General features: G+C 38.7%; 2 protein-coding genes and 1 non-coding gene across 3 annotated transcripts; all 3 read left to right on the top strand.

The window, feature by feature from the left end:
* The first annotated feature begins 814 nt into the window (after nt 1-814).
* On the top strand, nt 815-5,993 carry mylz3 (myosin, light polypeptide 3, skeletal muscle). The gene is made up of 6 exons (XM_072447152.1): nt 815-970; nt 1,388-1,448; nt 3,544-3,687; nt 4,217-4,387; nt 4,471-4,548; nt 5,542-5,993. The coding sequence occupies exons 1-6, from the start codon at nt 968-970 to the stop codon at nt 5,568-5,570; spliced, it is 486 nt and encodes a 161-aa protein (XP_072303253.1). The 5' UTR covers nt 815-967; the 3' UTR covers nt 5,571-5,993.
* Nucleotides 5,994-11,265: 5,272 nt separating this feature from the next.
* On the top strand, nt 11,266-20,598 carry acadl (acyl-CoA dehydrogenase long chain). Its single transcript, XM_072447141.1, has 12 exons — nt 11,266-11,388; nt 11,714-11,808; nt 12,528-12,698; nt 13,268-13,405; nt 15,812-15,976; nt 16,049-16,115; nt 16,755-16,919; nt 16,990-17,091; nt 17,998-18,111; nt 18,318-18,445; nt 20,086-20,172; nt 20,291-20,598. The coding sequence occupies exons 2-12, from the start codon at nt 11,717-11,719 to the stop codon at nt 20,382-20,384; spliced, it is 1,323 nt and encodes a 440-aa protein (XP_072303242.1). The 5' UTR covers nt 11,266-11,388; nt 11,714-11,716; the 3' UTR covers nt 20,385-20,598.
* On the top strand, nt 15,624-15,734 carry LOC140365612 (U6 spliceosomal RNA). Its single transcript, XR_011927838.1, has one exon. It is a non-coding gene; the product is annotated as a U6 spliceosomal RNA (small nuclear RNA).
* Nucleotides 20,599-20,983: the final 385 nt, after the last annotated feature.

Genomic DNA, 20,983 nt, shown 5'->3' with positions numbered 1-20,983 from the left:
CACACTAAAATATCAGCAGTAGCCTCTTTAAAGGGAATTTGAGGGCTGAAATTATCATGTGAAGATGTATCATATCATCTTCAACATGCACGGCATCTCGTTTACCTTCAGAACTATGTATTTTGGTCTCAAAACTCCTGCCATGGACACAATAAATAGACACCTTTGGAGGATACTTTTGGCAGCAGGGAAGAAGCAGGCCATAACAGAAAAATGGATGACACAAAGCGAACCAACAATGAAATGGACCCAAATTGTAACCGACAAAATTACATTTTGACTTGATTTGAAAATTAACACTGAGACTTTTTTGTTGTGAATATGTCATCTTGTATCGTTCTTATTTTTTTGCTCCATTCCTGCATCACGTTCTGTGTTTTGTGTGTTGGCATGCATTTTGTTTAAAAATGTCATGCATAACACTAAACATTACAGGTGTATTTTTGATCAGGCATTTTAATATGACTTAAAATATGATTTAAGAATTAAACTGGTCCTTTATTGCCTTTTTGTGCAGCCATTTCACCATAAGAGGAACAGCGTCTCTGTGGTTAAAAATACCAGCTTGTAAATGACCTCTATGGTTAAAGAGGAGTCTTTCTACAGAGCGGCACGTTTCTGCTCACACCATTTGTATTCTCCATTTTTCCACGCCTAATTCTACATCAGAAAAAAACGAAGATGCAAATTATGTTGACATGACGGTTTTATCATATGAACTAGCTGGCGTCTTGACACTTAATCTATTTTAGGCTTGAAGCTCCTCCAGTTCGGGCTCCTCTTTCCATTTGCCCTAAGAAAGTTAAAGATGTGGGAGTGTGTCACCAGATCTGGCCCCGCTCTGCGCGCCACGTCACAGGTGCTGGTCAAATAAGAGGGGCCCCCAAAGCATGGATCAGGACCATTCTGTCTTGGGACTCCGGCTTCTTGGTCTTTCTTCTTTCCGCTCGTCCAGCAACCGTCCACAATGGTGTGTAATCCATGTCGGAATTCTGTCCATTTGGAATATTACTTTTTTTTCTCAAACTGAAGAATTTGCCTTGTGCCAGTGGATATGTTTTTGTGTAAAAATCGTTGTTTAAATATCAAATTGTGTTTGGAAAAAAAGCATTTAAAAACATTTAAATGTAGTTAAAAATTACGATCACTGTTAGTGGCTTGAAAAACATTTGATTCCAATTTATTTATTTATTGTATTTCAGTATAAGTAATACCTATTTTATTTTGCTAAAAATATAAACTTGCATGTAGCTGTCTCCTATTAATATGACTACTATAATTTTGTATTTATTAATTTTTACTTATTTAAAGACATGTGTAGCGTTCGTGAAATTGATGCTCTATTTTTATTTTGAAAAATTGAATTCAGTCTTTATGCTTGTTTTAGGCCGAAGAAGCTGCACCCGCTCCCGTTGTCGAATCTGCATTCTCCGCAGACCAGCTTGAGGGTGAGCAAAAATAACAATGGAAACAAACTATTACCTAATCTAACACTGAGCTTTTCCCATTTATGCCTTATATTCCCTCCATCATCATAATGAAACCTTAACAATCTTTGCGTTAAACAACATGACATCCCATATTTCTACATAGAGGACGTTGTGTACTGGTTATGTCATTTCGCCATGTCCAGTTGTCGAGGAAGGATTTGAGAAATGTCTATTCTAAGCTCGCTTCGGCCCAGCCCTCCTCCGCCTCACAGTGACCCTTACACGCAGCAGGTGCTAATCCTGGAGCCCAAGGTCTGAGACGGAGCCCTATCCTGTTACAAAAAGCTCCCCAATATTGTTTGTGGGAAGAGAGCTTGGACATTTTCAATTGTGAACATATGTAAACGTGGTAAAATACCCTGTAATAGTAACGGTTTCCATATAGTGTGCTATAAATACAAATTTACATATTATTAATTATTTGAGTTAATTGCTAAAATACAGAACTTTTTCCCCATACAAATACATTTGTAAATAAAGTCAGTTGTGCCCGTTTCAAAAAATTCAAGCCATTTTGGAGTACAATTTGATACTCATTAGATACATTCTATGTTAAGGGACTTTGGTAGCACTTTAAATAAACTGTTTTAGGCATTAATAAACACATAAAGTTGTTTGTTTGTAAGCACTTAAAATACATCATTTGTCGATTGATCTTAATAAGATCATTAATAAGCTGCCTATTAAATTATTTTCAATAACTAAGTAATAAATGTGTAAAGGCCTTATAAGTGCTTATAAACTAATAACTAGAGCTTATTAATATCTTATAAAGAGTTCATTAGAAAAGTTTACTGAACTTTCTTTTAAAAATCAATAACTCTAAATGGATTGGAAATGTATTTTTACATTTTAGACTTGCATTTGATGCGTGTGTACAACAATACATTTTCACAATTTCAATATTTTCTGCTATTCCCCTCTAACTTCAGATCTAAAAAAAAGTTAGGAGCTGAAGGAGGTTTGTGTTACTCCGCGCTCAGCATTCTTGGTTTAACTTAAGCACTGTTGCTGTATATGGCATGAGGGCAGCGTGACGGGTGGATCAGGTTCAACATGTGGCCCCCAATGTACTGGAGGGAGAGGGGGGGTCACCACACCATTCATCTGTCAAGTCTTCAACGTCATACATGTTGGAAGTATAGTGTGGAAGTAAAATTGTACTCAAGTAAACATACTCAAAAGATTTAAAAAAAAAAAAAAAAAAAATTGCAACAGTATTGATATCACAACATTGGCAATAATCAAAATCACAACAAACTAAATATATTGCAATAACACCAATGTTCTCGATCTGACAGCAACTAAAAAAGCTTTTATTTTGTTCATGATTTTCCTTATTCTGGCTAAATAATTTCTTTCATGTTTTTGTCTCTGAAATTTGTGTTTACAATCTTTGACTAATACATTGAGACATTCACATATTTGTTTCAACTCTTGAAAAAAGATAAAGAAAAATAACTTTCAATTGCTCCTGTTGAACCAGAATCAGCACAATTCCTTATTAAAACCACTATAATATGACAGTTCTCAAAATCTTTAACAATAGTGTTACTACTGCAGCTACTTCTACAATTTCTGCAACACAAAGCACAAGCTCATTCTGCAATCCAAATTACAAACACTGTTCAACTTAAAAAAAAAAAAAAAGTAAATACAGTTGTTGCTTTAATATTTTTTTGTATTTTCTCAACAAAAAATAAACAACAAAAAAATGTGTCTTGAGACCGACATGTGTTTGAGAAGGAATACCAACTTTTGTGTATAATATTCCAGTTTTTCCTGATGTAACATAGACATCTAGAGATTTTCAAAAATGTATCACATTTGATTTAAAACTGTAAAATACTACACTGGGATTGAATTGACTTAATTTTTGTTTTCAAAATGTACATGAAAATCTGAGTAGTTTACTGCATCAATTTTACTTTGTTAGTACTTTCAAGTTCCACCTGAGTATATTTTAGATGGCATATGGTTACGGCAATCGATAAAATCCACAAAAACAGTCAATTATTCTACGTGAATCTAATGTGGTGCATTTTGTCTGCAGACTTCAAGGAGGCTTTTGGTCTCTTCGACAGAATCGGTGACAGTCAAGTAGGCTTCAACCAGGTGGCCGACATCATGCGCGCTCTGGGACAGAACCCCACCAACAAAGCCGTCAATGAGATCCTGGGCAACCCCTCCGCCGACGGTACGTTCCGCGCCAACTTATGGGTGTAAAAACTGGCTTTGGAGATGTTCATAGATCGGATTTTTTTGCAGTACTCCACATGTATTGCTCACTTACCTAATGTTATCTGAGCATGCTAATTAATCCCAGCGATGAGTTTCTGAGCCAAAAGAGAGTTAACAACAACTAGCATGCTAACAACACACTTCCTGATTCAAAGAGAATAAAACACATATCGGTACTGCAGGAAAAATACATTTTATTTCTTTACATGACAAAAAAGAAAATTGGTACAGCCCCTTTAAAAAAATTTCATAAAACTGAAAAATGACCATCATAAATTCCACATTTGACTCCTAGTAACTTTCTATTGTGCCATCTTAGAATCCACCAGGTACCAGTTTGATTAACTTTTTTATGCAAAGATATGTTTTTTTTTTAATGTACAATCTTGGCATTTTGCTTTTAGTTGCATCTGTAATCTTTCATATGTAAATAGATATGTATTAAAACGCCATGACCATAATTAAGTTTTTTGTTTTTTGGTCAGACTTGGCCAACAAGAGGCTGAACTTCGAGGGCTTCCTGCCCATGCTGGCGAAGGTGGAAGCCATGCCCAAGGGAACCGTGGATGACTACGTTGAGGGTCTGCGTGTCTTTGACAAGGAGGGCAATGGCACCGTCATGGGCGCTGAGCTGCGTATCGTGCTGTCCACCCTGGGTAAGTCAGTGTTAGGGTGCTTCAGACATGTGTGGGTGAGTATTGAAAAGAGGAGCTGACAGCGTGCTGTTCTGCCCCTACAGGAGAGAAGATGACTGAGCCAGAGATCGATTCCCTCATGACGGGTCAGGAGGACGAGAACGGCAGTATCCACTATGAGGGTGAGGCCCTTTTAAAATGTATTTATGTTTGTTTTTTATTTTCATTCCTTGATTCATGCATTTATTGTTATTATTATTATTATTATTATTATTTGAGTTAAGTTATAAATAATTTTCCAAATTATTATATTTTTAAACAATTCCTTAAGTAATTTATACAATGCTGTTACATACAGATTGCCAATACAAACTATTTCAACTATTTCTTAATATACTCTTAATTTACCACATTCTCAGGAGTAACTCTTTTAAAGGGGACAAATGTATATTAAACTATAACAAGTAGATAATCATCAGTCAGTCAAATGCAATATTGATTTAAAATAGCTTAGTGATACAAGTTGGTCCATTCATTTCCTGTTCAAATCTGTAAAACGGATAAGCCATATTCATAGTGACATTTCACTGTAACAAGCAGCGTCATTTATATTTTTATTTTTGAAGAATGACCACTGAACATTTTTAATACCATGTGTTTGACAATTAAGCACAGGGAAAACAGGAGTTTTGAGAGCACTCAAGCCTCAGGACAATATAAGATTACTCAAACATACAGGAATCAATCTAAATACAACTCTGAGCAAACTAACACTGTAGTAACGGGGATAAAAGCTCATTAAAGTGGATTGTTATATGTCCCCTGTTATTAAGTTTTCTTTTTAAATGTAACCTTAGCCATTAAAGCTCCAATATGTAACATTGTAGCATTGTAGCATCTCCACAAACTTGACTCATACTTGGCCTGGAGGAGTCTCCTCCTGCTTGTTTCCATGGAAATGTTGTTCCTTTAGTTACAATATTTGCCAGTATACCATTAAACATAGTTATCTCCATGGAGAATCTTCCGTAATATGCTTTTAATTTTCTATTTCCATGGAATCATGCAGGTGATGTGCCACCTCCAGAGAGTTACACACTGTGTCTTAAATATACAAGGCCAGTTACTCCAATTTAGTTTAAAAAATCAACTTTTGTCTTCTCTTTTTTCCACAGCTTTCGTCAAGCACATCCTGTCTGTGTAAGAGGCCACAGCTGGTGTGCTGCGGCGCTCCCTGGTGTGAGGACATCCACACTGTCTAAAGACCAACACGGAAAGACAAGGACTATGTGCGCGAGATGCTGAAGCTAAACCCTTTGTTTGTATATTGTTTCCCCTCTCTGGTCGCACCGCTCTCTCTCTCTCGACTGTACCCCCCGCCTCTCCCCCTGGCAGGGGCGCGTCTCCACTCCTCATGGGGTGAGGAAAGGGGGAGAAGGGGGAACCACTCATCAAGTGAGGGTAGATCCCTCCCTCCCACCACCACCCCATCCAGTCGCTCACCACTGGCCCAGCAGAGCCCAAGGTGCTGGGGATGGCCGTGGAAAAGAGCGCCCACCACAAACGCCAACATCAAAGTTTTATTTATATTCATTCTGTTCAGTTCAGAATAAACTTTTCCAACACATCCCACTTGGATTGGTTCTTCATCTCTCATTCTATTTACACTTTGATCCAAAATGTTTAAGGAAAGGTTTTGTTTTTGTATTCTTCCTTTTTACCAAATGTACAAAAAAAGATATAATTAAAAATGGAAAACAAGCTAAGGTGTTTTCATTTTTGTTTTAAAACCATCAAACACAGAACTGTTTTTTAAACAGGGCCGTAATAAGTTTTAAGAAAAATAAGGCATTCTAAGAAAAGAGAAGTTAAGGCACATAATGTCTAAAATATTGATTAGTCTCCTTTTTCTCCATTTTACACATCAGTTTTGGTGTCGGTCCAGCCCTCAGTCGTCAGTGCAGTTTGTGTCATCCTGCCTTTCTCCTGGCTGCCAGTAGTATGTTCCAAACTAATCCATTTATGTTTTCCATGGAAGGGCTTTTGAGGCCAAAATACACAGTTGTGAAATTGAGTGGGATGGTGTTTTTAAGGTCCATATAGGTTTGTAGAGAGTGATAGCTCTCTGATTGAACAGCTAAAACAGGAGAGCATGTTGACTGACAAACCCAAAGAACTGAAATTTGAACTGAAACAGCACCAGAATAAAATAACATACATTCCTGAAGAAATGCAACACTCTTTTGTCTCTGGTATGCTGTACATTTAGGTTGTGTGCTTACAAACTCTAGCCCAGAGGTTTCAAAGGAAATGCCCTTGAGGGCCAAAACACATAGTAACGCCAGGGTCCACAAATGTTTTATTTGTTGTTTAAATCAAGGCTTTTAGTTATTTTGCCCTTCTCTAACTTGTTTTCTACACACAAGCACATACAAATATAAATGAAATGCCCTTTAGCTCCAAGCACGCATCATGACTGGAGTAAGATCTTAGCACTACTACTGGCAACTATACACATCCATGACGCGGTGAAGCATGGCTAGCACTCGCCTCACAGCAAGAAGGTCACAGGTTCAACTCATGGGCCAGACCGGGTCTTTCTGTGTGGAATTTGTATGTTTCTCCCCATGTCTGGGTGAGTTTCCTTCGGGCTCTGGTTTCTCCCATCAACCCAAAACATGCACGATATACAGATGTCCTGACCAAGACTAGACCAAGATCTGGATCTGTCCCCGGGTGCTGCTCCTCATGGATTGCCCAAGCACCATTAATCAATTTATTAGTTTGTTAACCTTTATTTAACCAGGTAAGAACTCATTTAGATCAAGACCTGTTTTTCAAGGGTGACATTGGAAGCAATGTTTAAGACAGGGGTGTCCAAACTTTAGCATTTTGAAACTTATATGGAGCAGAGGGCTACAGACAACCCGACAATGTTGAATTGGTTCAACATTTTGCATTTGACATTGTTTCGATGCCTCCACACCTTAAATAAGACTTGGAAAATTAATATTAGGTTCGTATAACATAAAATGCTTACATTGTTAAAAGTTTAGTCCTACTTTTTGTTGTTTGGACCAACTTAGCAGGAAGCCAGAGGGCCAACAAAAATTCGTCTGAGGGCCACATTTGACCCCTGGGCCGTAGTTTGGACATGCCTAGTTTAAGAAGTACTCAATTTTGTTACTTAAAGCTGGGGTACCTAATTCTCTCAACATTGAAATAAGAAAGTAGTTTCTGTTCCGTTCAGTACGAGGTTACTGGGACTTTTTTTCTATGTTCTCATTGGACACGTCTGGACACAACTTTCATCAATCATCCAGACGAGGCGCAGTTAAATACGAACGTGCCTATGACTCAAGATAAAATGTTTAACTATTAGAATAAGACAGCACGTGTAGGTGTGATTTCCCCCCCATAAAGTAATACATAAATAATAATAAATAATTCTGGGGTGGAAACAGAATGTATTATTTATCAGACAAGTTGGGTACCCCAGCTTTAAGTAAAAGTACAGACCATAGCACCTATTGCTTGATCTTATTGTATATATCCAGTCTATGATACAGACACAGAAAAAAAAAAAAAAAGTCACATACAAAATTCTATTCAAAGCAACAGTATGTAACTCTCTGGAGGAGAGTCACCTGCATCATTAAATTGAAATTCAAGTTAAAACCATACTCAGTTCATATTCAGTTGTAGTCATCTGGACTCATCCATCCATTTTCTACCGCTTGTTCCCTTTCGGGGTCACGGGTGACTGGAGCCTATCCCAGTGACTTTGGGCCTTAGGCGGGGTGCACCCTGGACAGTGGCCAACTCGTCGCAGGGCTGACAGACATAGACATAGACACACAGATAACCATTCAGGTTCACTTCACTCTCACATTCATTCACTAGGGCCAATTTAGAGTCACCAATTCTCCCAACATATAACCTGCTTATAATCTTCACCTCACCATCTTCAAGCGAGTGATTAGAGGCTTCAAGATGAAGATGCACGGCGCTCTGTGGTCCTGAACTTGTATTTCTTCTGTGCTGATAAAGCCTCTTGTGTAGAGGCTGTTTAGTCTCTTCTATGTAGCGTTCTTTACAGCTTTCTTCACTGCATTGGATAGAATAAACTACATTGCTCTGTTTTTGAGTCGGCATCTTGTCCTTAGGATGAACCAGTTTTTGTCTTAAAGTGTTTCCTGGTTTAAAATAAACAGGTACTTCACGTTGTCTAAAGATTCTCTGCAGTTTTTCCGACAGGCCAGAGACATAAGGGATAGAAACACCCTTCCTTCTCTGTTCAGTTTCCCTTTTGTCCTGCTTCTTGGTTCTCTTCACTCTGTTGAGAGCCCAAGCGGGGTAACCACAGGCTGAGAGGGCATTTCGGACATGTTTTTCCTCTTTCCTCTTGCCCTCTGAGCTGGTGGGCACAGCTTGAGCTCTGTGTTGTAAGGTTCTGATCACACCCAGCTTATGCTGTAGTGGGTGGTTGGAACCAAAGAGCAGGTATTGATCCGTGTGTGTAGGTTTCCTATATACTTCTATTTGGAGCTTTCCGTCCTCTCCTCTGATCATGGAACAATCAAGAAAGGCCAAGCGATTCTCCTTAGCGTCTTCTCTTGTAAACCTGATATGCGGGTCCACAGCAGTGATGTGCTCTGAGAAGGTTTCCAGCTCTTGTTTCTTGATTGTTACAAATGTATCATCAACGTAGCGAAACCAAAGCTTTGGGGCAATGCCTGAGAATGAGGCCAGTGCCTTCTTCTCAAAGTGCTCCATGTACAGGTTGGCCACTATGGGAGAGACGGGAGAGTCCATGACACAGCCATGAATCTGTCTGTAAAATTGTCCCCGGAATTAAAAGTAAGTGGTGTTCAGACAGATGTACAACAGTTTACATATGTGTTCAGGTGTCAGTTTGGTCCTTTCCTGTAGGGTGGTGTCTTCCTGCAGTCTGATCCTCACTGCTGCTACTGCATCAGAGGTCAGAATGCAGGTGAAAAGGGACACAACATCATATGAAACCATGAGGTCATCTGGGTCCAGTTGGAGATGTTTCATTTTGTCCACAAAGTTATGTGTGTTTTCCACATGATGTTCTGAAATTTCCTTTTCCTTTCCGTTTTTTAATTTTTTTTTTTTTTTTTTTTTTAATGTATATACTCAAAAAAATAAATAAGACAGAACACGACAGAGAGTGGGCGCAAAGGGCACAGGGGAAAACAAAAGACATCCAACAAAAGAGCTACTACACAAAATGGTCAACATAGAAATCTTGTGGAACAAGATCTCAGATCTGTGCTGTTTGGGTTGGGGAAAAAATTTGGTCATAAGCCAAGCATCTTGGAACAACATTTCCATGGAAACAAGCAGAAGAATGAACCTCCCACAGTGGGCCCAAATAAGGACCCTAAACCCTCCTACATACGCATGTTTGGAGATCTGTTGGGCTAAGCACCAGTCTTTCCTTTACTTGTCCTGTTTAGCCTCTTTTCTCAGACCAACTTATTACCACACACTTTTATCAGAACAAATGCTATATAAAGAAATGCACTTGAACCTAATATTTTGTGTGTAGACTTTATACGCTTATACAGTATGTTTGTATACACACGTGTATATGTATATATGTGTATATGTATTTACTGTATAGATGTTTATATACATTTATTTGTAAATATGTTTGTATATATGTTTATATGAGTATGGGTGTGTGTATATGTATATTTGTACATGTAGCGTAAAAGTGCATATAGATGTTTGTATATATACCCATTTGTGATTGAAGAAATTATGCTTTAAATAAAAATGATCAAAGTAGACAGTTGTGCATGACATTCAGAGATCCAATGGCCTCTGTGGTTTTTACACTGCAAAAGGCGAGGGAAAGTTTAGAGTTGATATGAGTTGGCATGTTCGTGTTTAGCTGTGCCTCGTCTGGGTGATCGATGAAAGTGTCAAATGAGGGCACAGAAAAAAGGCCCACCAGCCTTGAACAGACCAACAGAGTTAAACTGGAAACTCTAACGTCGATCGATACTGATTGGATCTGTGCAAATCTTCCTTATCCCGAATGTGCCTAATGTCTTCAGTTGTTTTTCTTAAGATTATCATAAATATGAATATTGTTATATGAATATAACAATTGTTCTAACAGTATGTGTATATTTATATGTTTATATATACTGTACTGCATGTCCCTTTGAAACCCATGGCAAAATAATGATCTGTATGTAGGACCAGGGTTTCAGTTATGGGGAGGACTGGGGAAAAAAGTCAAACCTAGGAACTTTGGAACTTTGAGTTAAGTTTGTTTAAGACCCATGGACTTATATAACTTACAATTAATTCTTATACTAATCATTGAACTGTGCAGAATTGAAATAAAAGGGTTTGTGGCTATTAAATAATTTTCTGGCATTGTTGTGTGAAAGTTATCAGTTCAAGCAAGCCCAGTAACAGAGCTTTTTCACCATCACATACACACAGGCCAACTACGGCTCTGCACCACTTTTTGGTTACAATGATACATTTAATCTGTAGACTCTTTAACCAAATAGAAAAGACAGTTGCTGCTTTTATATTTTGTAGCCTTTTCACAACAAAAAGATGAATATAAAGAGCAGTGTCCAAAAATCTGACTTGAGACCAACATGTGTTTGAGAAGGAAAGCAAACTTCTGTGTGTAATATTTGTGATCTTTTTTCTCTGATTTAAAATATATTGCATTTAGAAACAGTGTCCCACATTATATTCACACTATTTGTTCCCATTATCCTTACAAAGCTCGTGTCTGATAACTATCTGGGCTTCATAGATAAATAAAACATTCGTGCATTTGAGTAAGAATAAAACACAGCATAACACTTGGTCGTAAGAGGGCGACACTGAGCCGTCCCTTCCTTTACAAAACAAAGTGCACTTTGACAACTACCGGATCCGTTTCTCCTCCCCTGACTTTCTCCTTCTTTTACGTCTTTATCATTAACTTGAAATTATTTAACGAGTTTTGTACTGCACTGAAGGTAAGTTTTAGCCATTGGCTTTCGGCTGATTCATTTTAGTCGGGTAATTTTGCATTTAAGCGTATATTTAACTGCACATACTTTACTGCGGAAGCTAAAGTGACGCGAAAATAGTTGCGTTGAAGCTAACTGACCAATCAGCAGAACGAGTAACACAGCTGTCAGCCAATCAGTGATCAGAAATTACACAAGAATACGCCTCCATAACCTTTGCTCTAAAAACTATTTTTGCGTGCAGATTTTAACAAAATGTTACAGAGATATTGTTATTCATGAGTTATGTTAGTATTTCAGCCACTGTCACTGATCTTTTCTGACTTTTCAGAAGATGCTCGCTCACAGATTTGGCAAAACGTGTTTCTCCGGGTTCAGGAATGTTTCTGTCCAAAGCAGGTTATTATTCCCTGCAGCCTCCACAAGGTAAACCATGAATACACTTGCCCTCAGTATTTATCAAAATCATGTGGCCCTACGTAATTTCTATGGGGGAAATTCCTTTCCAATCAGTCTGTAAGACCTCAATGATGGGCTTTAGTTTTCTTACAGAAACGAGCCATACACCTGATAAATGGAGTTGGATATTATGAACATAGAAATACATTACACATGCGTGTTAATCATGGCAATCTTTTGGAATTTAAAGTACTTCAGATTTTCAATGTTAAAGCTAAATTAATACTCTGTCAGGTGTTAAAGAAAAAAAGAAAAAACCTAAATATAGATTATTGTAAATGTATCTTGCCAAAAGCAGCAAAAGGGCTTAAACGAAGCTGTTTGTATTTTCTTGGTGCTCAGTTATGATAAAATTCGGGATGTTTGCCATGTTCACTTTAAGAAGTTCATGCTGAGAGCAGCCAAAGTTCTTCTTAAATTAGAGCCAAATTCACCAACATCTAGCTATGAACACATTGTCACTCATTTACATGGTGTTTACATAAAACATGAATTTGTATCTGCTAAGACAGGGGTTCTCAAACCTTGTCGGTATGAAAATAGAGCAAGGAGAAAACAAAAGTCAAATAGTATCATATTGCACATAATTATTTTATGCACCTTTTTCCACAGAGTTTGGGTCGGCTTTGGTCGAAAATAAATGTAAAATGACCTGAATGTTTCTTGTGTCTTGTATTTCCCTGCAGGTTTCAGCACAGTCAGCCTGAGGAGTTGCCCCCCTCCTCGCGCTTAGAGAACGCTTCTGCCAAGACGCTCCTGGACATCGGCACGCGCCGGATCTTCAACGAGGACCACGACCTTTTCAGACAAAGTGCGCGACGCTTTTTCACAGAGGAGGTGATCCCACATCACAGCAAGTACGCATGCTCACTCGTCTGTTACTGTGGACTAGTCAGACAATTCATGGCTTTCAGTCATGTGACACGTTTTGAGGATGACACCGAATGTTGAAGCCTCTCTTCACTGTTCGTTATGATTTTATAGCATGAAATAGCACATCTCAGTGAAAATGAAAAGTGGTGATACAGGAAGGCCGACATTTTGGGTTTTGATTCTTATCAACTGCCGTCCAGTCGCTCACAGTTTTAAAAGCAGCCGGAACTCCCCACAAGACCTTTCTGAGCACTGGAAACTATTCAGGATTACTCAAACAAGCAGGGGTCAATCACAATACAACTCTTATCTAAACTAATGATGAGGAACTGTTGTAGCAAGGCTAAACGGCACATACAAGTTGACTTTGCACATATAATGTGTCTGCGGAACATCCCAGGCAATACGTAGTGCACCTTTTGGAGAGCGCCATCTGATGCTCAGAGGACAAACTGGAAGTGACACAATGTTGAGATTAGCACCTATACATTGTCCTTTCCATCTTCTTCATGATTGAAAGGTAATAATTGAATCTTTCTATTTTCTGTTTGAGGTGGGAGAAGGACGGCCAAGTGAGCAGAGAAGTGTGGCAGAAAGCTGGAGAGCAAGGCCTGCTGGGATTGCTGATACCCGAGGAACATGGTGGCATCGGAGGGGACGTGTATTACGCCGATATCATGTGGGAAGAGCAGTAAGTCATACAAACAAAACTGTTCACAGACCACATTTTAAACTCTAACATCCGAGAAGGACTGAAATCTGATCTGCTAAACTAATTCTAAATGTTATTCTAAAATAGCTTTTTAATTATGAAAAGTGCTCAAAATGGCACCTAGAAGCAAGAAGCAGAGACTCGTGAAAGGGGAGAATATGTTATTGTCTTCACCTGACAAATTCAGAATATGTTTCCAAAGCTTTCTTTGGGCTTTTCAGCTATGTTGTAAGTAATGAGCAAAAGACCTATATATTTAATTTGTTTTAATTCAAAATCTTTTTTTATTAATAAAAGCTATTACAAGTTATTTTGGACTGAAAACAACTGCATTATGGATGTTAGTTACCACATGGCCGCTTGGTCTTTGCCATGTCTTCAAACTCTTGATGTTAAAACTTTTCTTCTGGAATCACACCAAACTTTGAAGTGTTGAGCTCCATTGTTTTTCACCTTATAAAAGCCACTCTCTAAAACACATTTTTTGCACCGTAATTGTGGCCAAATTATTTTTCTGTTTTCTATCAATTATATGTTATTTTTATTTGGTTTCAGTTAAATGCATGTTCTCCCCGTGTTACCGTGGGTTCTCTCCGGGTTCTCCGGCTCCTCCCACTGTCCAAAGACATGTGTTAGGTAAAATTGGCTACTCTAAATTGGCCCTAGTGAATGAATGGTTGTCTGTAATGTCTATGTCTCTGTGTTGGCCCTGCGACGAGTAAGGCCCGAGGTCACTGGGATAGGCTCCAGTCACCCGCGACCCCGAAAGGGAACAAGCGGTAGAAAATGGATGGTTTCAGTTAAATGTTGAACATGTATGTTTTTGTCTGTGCAAGTCCCGCCTTACTTTGCCCTCAATGTTCCACAGTTATAATATTAAACACAGCTGGTGTAACCAGGCCAGGCTACAGGTCAGATCTGTGGACAGGCGACACTCACAGTAATACAATCATTTCTGTAGATTAAAGCCATACTGTGTAACATTTTAGGCAAAGCAATAACCTCTGCATGGGGAAAATCAGGCTGTGTGTGTGTGTGTGTGTGTGTGTGTGTGTGTGTGTGTGTGTGTGTGTGTGTGTGTGTGTGTGTGTGTGTGTGTGTGTGTGTGTGTGTGTGTGTGTGTGTGTGTGTGTGTGTGTGTGTGTGTGTGTGTGTGTGTGTGTGTGTGTGTGTGTGTGTGTGTGTGTGTGTGTGTGTGTGTGTGTGTGTGTGTGTGTGTGTGTGTGTGTGTGTGTGTGTGTGTGTGTGTGTGTGTGTGTGTGTGTGTGTGTGTGTGTGTGTGTGTGTGTGTGTGTGTGTGTGTGTGTGTGTGTGTGTGTGTGTGTGTGTGTGTGTGTGTGTGTGTGTGTGTGTGTGTGTGTGTGTGTGTGTGTGTGTGTGTGTGTGTGTGTGGGTGTGTGGGGGTGTGGGGTGTGTAACATAATAGAACAATTTCCATGTAAAGTAATCCAGTAGCAATAATACAAGCAGTGCTCTGATATTAATAATAATACTAATAAGCGGTGATAACTTAAATGACTATATATAAACAATCATATACATATATAGTTTCCAACTGGACATAAACAAACACTGCAGCCTCATGAAAAAGGTAGGCCTCAAAGCCTCTACTGCTATTTATCTATCTCTTTACAAAAAATAATCAAACTACCTTAATGGCACCCAAGGAAACATATTCTAACGGACATGCGTATAAGGCTGACTTATTAATACAGAGACCCAAATAATATCAGTAAGATAATAGCTAAAGAACACGGAATGACAGAGATTAGCTTAGCATTAGTATTAGCGCTTAGCTCTTAGCTGGAAGCTAGTACAGGTAATATGCAGGTCAAACATCAGTAACAACACCAAGCATTCTGATTTTCATCTCTAACCCCACAATAAAGCACAGCAAAACACCCAACTGTCTCATGGACGCACACTAACTAATAACACACAAAAACGGGGGCTAAAGCTAAAGGGACGAGCTAGCACCATCTCTGAGGCACAGACATAATAGATCTATGGGCACAGATCAAGAATAAAACACAAAGAAAGTTCTGTCTGCGCATTAGGCCGCGCTCCTAGTGGCCAGGTACTGCAGCTTGACATGATAAATTCACCATTACAACCATGCTTTCATAACAGAACCTTTAATATTAATCCACTAATTGCATTGATATGAATGCATTAAAATACACCACTCCAAACTATTACATGCTTGGTATTACAACATATACTGAAATACGTTTAAACAATACAGAGAAGACTAGCATGATACTTGTTCAAGAATGACATAGAAATTTGTGAAGCATTCCTCATTAAAAAATCAATAATCATACAAAAAACAATCATAATGATAATATCAACTTCATATATTCCTTTCCCTCGTTTGGTTGCTAGGATGTACTCAAACTGCTCAGGCCCAGGCTTCAGTTTGCACTCAGACATCGTCATGCCGTACATCTCCAAATACGGCTCCAGGGAGCAGATCCAGCGCTTCATCCCCGACATGACGGCCGGGAGGTGCATCTCCGCGATCGGCATGACGGAGCCGGGCGCGGGCAGGTCTGTGATGAGGAGGATGCTGCTGAAGAACGCAAACGACGGGCACATTTCAATATATATCTTTGGTTTTAGTGATCTACAGGGGGTCCGGACCAATGCGAGGCGAGATGGCACTGACTGGATCCTTAATGGCAACAAGGCATGTTAACGTCCACATCAGCTTATTGAAGGGTTGAAACAAGTTCATTCATCTATGGCAACTAATCAATTATTGGAATAATCATCATCTAATTGTGTTTAATCAGATAACAATTAGAATACTAAGACTTCAAAACATATGCTAAGAGAGAGGGGGGAAAAAAAACGTATTGAAAGCATATTTGTGACACTTAATCAATTTATAGCAACAACATCGTTTGTTGCAGCCCTAAATTATAGTTTTCAATTGAAAAAATGAATTGCGGAAAGTATTTAATTGCAATGATCATATCCATTCCTCCTCACATAGACACATGCTCATTTGCCTTTTATAATAGTTGTGTGGTCAATGACCTCAATAATTTTGCTACGAAATGTGAAAAATGTAATATGCTTGGTTATAATTGACTTTATTTGTAACAAGGGTTAGACTTCTAGGATTTATGTGTTTAGAACAGTTGTGTCTGTTACTGTTCCATCCCATTCATTTTAACGAGGCACCAAAATAAAAAGATGAAAATTGACGTTTGTAGACAGCACAGACACGTGATTGTTGTATGGTTGTTATATTTTCCAACTAGTAATAACCGTGAATAACTTCAGCTGCATTATTGTCCCTCGTGACTGACTACATTTTCAGGTGTTCATCACAAACGGCTGGATGGCAGACCTGGTGGTGGTGGTGGCAGTGACCAACCCTGAGGCAAAGTCTCCAGCTCACGGCATCAGCCTCTTCCTGGTGGAGGACGGCACCAAGGGCTTCCAGAAGGGCCGCAAACTGGAGAAGATCGGTCTAAAGGCCCAGGTGCAGCTCACAGTCCCCTTTATGCTGGTAAAATGTTGGATGTGAAACATAATCTCTATCCTTGTTTTAGGACACAGCGGAATTGTTTTTTGAGGATGTGCGTCTTCCGGCGGACGCTCTCCTCGGACAAGTCAATAAAGGATTCTTCTACCTGATGAACGAGCTTCCACAGGTCAAGAGGAAATACTTGTGTTCCCTTATAGGACATTTATAATGTAATACTCTACATCTGAAAGTCTCCACCACATTTTAAAGTTGACTTACACCAATACTGTATTCAATTTGCGTTCACTATGATGGCATATCTATTAACATCTAGTGTTGTTAAGGATACACAGCCTTTTCAGTTCCAATGATTATATTTATACTTGGGTTTGTGCCGATATCAACTGATACCAGACTACTTCCTTAAAACCACTTCAACATGTTATCAAAACTTTCTTAAAGAGTTGTTAATATCATAATGATATGCTATTATGATTACATGTAAAAATTACAGTAACATTACAACGGCAAAACATAAAGTAGGTTTCAAATTAAACATTGACTGGTTTGAAAATGGGTCTCATAATGGCTAACTGGAGAATCAAATCAGTATTGGAGCTAATGGGGATACGGGTGATGTACATCCCTAGTGGTCACAAAGCTAACATTTGTATTTGATTATGTCAATATATCAATGAAAATACTCAGTACTGCAGAGATAATATTAAAACGTCATACTTATTAGATTGCTATTTTCTACTGTGTGGTCTTTTTACTACTTTATGATGTGGATCAAAACTATTTAATCTATTTAAGAAATCAACTTTGATTATAGCATTGTAGTATTGATTCTAGTTTTGGTATTTATGAGTGCCTGTTGTTTTTTTGGGACAGCCCTATCAACATGCCAATTCAGATTAATGGGTAGTTTTTTTTGTCAAACATGGCTTATGACCCCTGTTACCAGCAGAGGCCGCACAAAGGCTTAGTCAAAGTGCTCACAAGAAACAAGTAATTTCATAGTGCTCAAAGTAACATGAAATGAAAAGCCATTATAAGGTGTCCTAAGGCCTGTGTTTTGTGGCTGGTGCAGGAGCGTCTGGTGATCGCAGGAATGGCTTTAGCCAGCGCCGAGTTCATGTTTGAGGAGACCCGGAACTATGTGATGCAGAGGAAAGCTTTTGGTAAAACCATCGCTCATTTACAGGTGCAATATTTTTACATTAACATTTGTATTGTCGGCCTAACAAAATATTTACTGTAAAACTATAGTCTTGAAAATGATAGATCCATTGTTTAAGTAAACACTTAAATGAAATTGTGTTAATTCACTATCGTTTTGTTTTCCTGTATTCATGAATCGTTTGCTGTTGTATTCTCTGTGTTCTCACATGTTTCTTGTGTCGGCCTCAGACGGTGCAGCACAAGCTGGCCGAGCTGAAGACAGACATCTGTGTGGGCCGAGCCTTCGTAGACAGCTGTCTGCAGCTGCACGCAGAGCGGCGCCTGGACGCTGCCATGGCTTCTATGGCCAAATACTGGTGAGGAACTGGCACTTTTATCAGGCAGGGCGTAGGGAGTGTTTGACATGCCTGCCAATAGGATGGGAGAGAGGAAAAACAACATCTACTCAGTCATAAAAGCTTAATTGAGCTTACCTGTACCTGAGGTTCACTGTGAAAATGGATCAAGTTCATTTTAAAATGTTTGGCAGTGGTCCAAACTCATTCCACACTTTCCTAGAGCACCCAAATTATTCAGCACAGTTAATAACGTATGAGTTTTTAACCGCTTTTCACAGCAGTCAGAGGTCAGAGCGGAGTCTTGCATTCATAGTAAAACTAATCTTGCCATCAAGATGAATTCTCGCAATTTTTCACAAACAGTCGAGAATTTGTCTTGTTAGGCTTCCATTGATTCGTTAGCAGCCCGAACCAGTGGTTTAACGAGCCAATTACGCAGCAGGCGGAACTGGAACCAATCACAGAGCAGCATTATGGTTTGGGCGGAAGTCAAAACAAACCGAACCAAAACAAACATGGCGGTGCCGACGGCTTTTTTTTTTTTTCCCCATTTATTTTGTTGTTGTTGTTGTTTTATTTTACATCATATGAAACAATATAACAAACATGGCGTCATAAAGAAGTGCATATAAAACAAAGTGCAAAGTGCATAAAAGGTAAAGTACAAAGAGATTAAGGGAATTCAAATTCAGCTCGAGTCCAGAGAGTCCAAGGGGATTTCACACATATGGGAGTACATTGTTTGGGCTTTAGGTCCATTCATACATTTCAAGGATTTAACATATCATTTTAACTCATTTTTAAAGAAAATAAAGTTGGGGGCACACTTTAGGATTTTACATTTGTGGATTAAGTGACCCCGAAAGGGAACAAGCGGTAGAAAATGGATGGATTAAGAATTTAGCGAGACACAAAATTAAATTTATACAGAGTTCCTCTTTTTTGGATTTAATTAACATACAAAATATTATATTCATCCCTAGTTAATTCAAATTATGATGGAAATACATAATTGATCCAATTCTGCATTTCCATCCAGAAAGAATGGACCGTAGCACAATAGAAAAAAAGATGATCAGTGCTTTCAATGTCCTCCTGGTGCCGACGGCTGTACTTCAGCCTATTTTAGGAGAAATTTGGACCATTTTGTTTTTCAAAAACATACGCACAACTGTACATTTGTGGATGAAAAAGAGGACTATGCTTTTCTGAACACTGGATTTAACACAGTTAAGATTTTTCTGCTTCTTCCGCTGTTTCTACTAATTAGCATGAAGTGTTTTTTTAATGTCCCTATGGCTTTTGGTGAGGGCCTTCCCAGATGTGAGGGACTCAATTCAGAGAGAGTCACAGATCAATTTGGCATGAGCCAGGGTAAAGGCTAACAACAACTAGCATGCTAACAGTGCACATCTGCTTCTCAGCTATAAAATGCTCTATATTAGATGCAGACAGAACACAGTGGTCTAATTTGGACCCCCTAAGCTGCTTTTACAATACATCTGCCTTAGAATAAGGCATGACCCATGAATATGAATACTTTCTTCTAGAACTACACCTTACTCAGATAATATTGGTTCTGTCTTGTATCTTGTTTTTTGATATCACATTTGGCAAATCAAAACTTAAATTTGATTATTTGAATAATTCTTTTTTAGGGCCTCTGACCTGCAGAACCAAGTGGCTACCCAGTGTGTTCAGCTGCACGGAGGCTGGGGCTACATGTGGGAATACCCAATAGCAAAGTACGTACAAAGTACGTACAATCAGAATCCCTCACAAAATCTACCACCAAATGTTTTCCAAAGTGCCTAACTTTTGATTTTCTTATATTTATTTATTTATTGCTTGTTTGTTCTCTAGGGCTTTTGTAGATGCGAGAGTACAACCCATTTACGGAGGAACCAACGAAATCATGAAAGAACTCATCGCTCGTAGCATTGTCAATCCTAAATAAGAATATTCTGCTTCATCTGTAGATTTTATAACTTAAAAAGATCCTCCCCATTTTAAGCATTTGTGATGAAGTGATAATAAACGTGTAAGGTAATGTATTATAGTAACTTTAACAAGTCCGATTTTTTAAAAAGTCGGAATTGTTTGCAATATGTTGATGAATGAATTTTATTTTTGTATTCACTTAACCTTATTGAAATAAATCACCAGCATTATTGGTTGTACTGTGGTGTTTTGGTCAGTAGGTGGCAGTAGCTTCATGGCAGTTTAACACAGTGAACATGAGACAGTCTTGTGGATGCATTTCTGATCAGATAATTTATTTATATATATCTTGCAACAACAAAAAGAGGATGCAGTGAGAGGCTTCTCATTTCTGGAACCACCATGTGGAAAGACGAATCTGTGGTTATGGAAAACAAATGTCATGCTTGAGAAGGGTAAAACACTGGCATCAAGCGGACAAAACATCGAGAAGCAGGTCCAATGAAATATTAGAATTACTTTTTTTTTGACTGGTAGCTTATTAAAGCCTCCTCTGTGTTAATGAATACAATGAACATATAATTATAGCCATAGATTTGAAAATAATACACAATT

The sequence above is a fragment of the Eucyclogobius newberryi genome, unplaced genomic scaffold (assembly GCF_026437365.1).
Source record: "Eucyclogobius newberryi isolate DKJ021-1_F unplaced genomic scaffold, fEucNew1.0.hap1 SCAF_1, whole genome shotgun sequence".
NCBI lineage: Eukaryota > Metazoa > Chordata > Actinopteri > Gobiiformes > Gobiidae > Eucyclogobius > Eucyclogobius newberryi.
This window is presented reverse-complemented; position numbering and strand designations above follow the sequence as displayed.

Coding starts and splice junctions, on each gene's coding strand:
- mylz3 (XM_072447152.1), top strand. Junction 3,688..4,216: donor GGGCAACCCCTCCGCCGACG/GTACGTTCCGCG, acceptor TTTTTTGGTCAG/ACTTGGCCAACAAGAGGCTG. Junction 4,549..5,541: donor CGGCAGTATCCACTATGAGG/GTGAGGCCCTTT, acceptor TTTTTTCCACAG/CTTTCGTCAAGCACATCCTG.
- acadl (XM_072447141.1), top strand. CDS start 11,717: ATGCTCGCTCACAGATTTGGCAAAACGTGTTTCTCCGGGTTCAGGAAT. Junction 13,406..15,811: donor GATATCATGTGGGAAGAGCA/GTAAGTCATACA, acceptor TTTGGTTGCTAG/GATGTACTCAAACTGCTCAG. Junction 18,112..18,317: donor AAACCATCGCTCATTTACAG/GTGCAATATTTT, acceptor TGTCGGCCTCAG/ACGGTGCAGCACAAGCTGGC.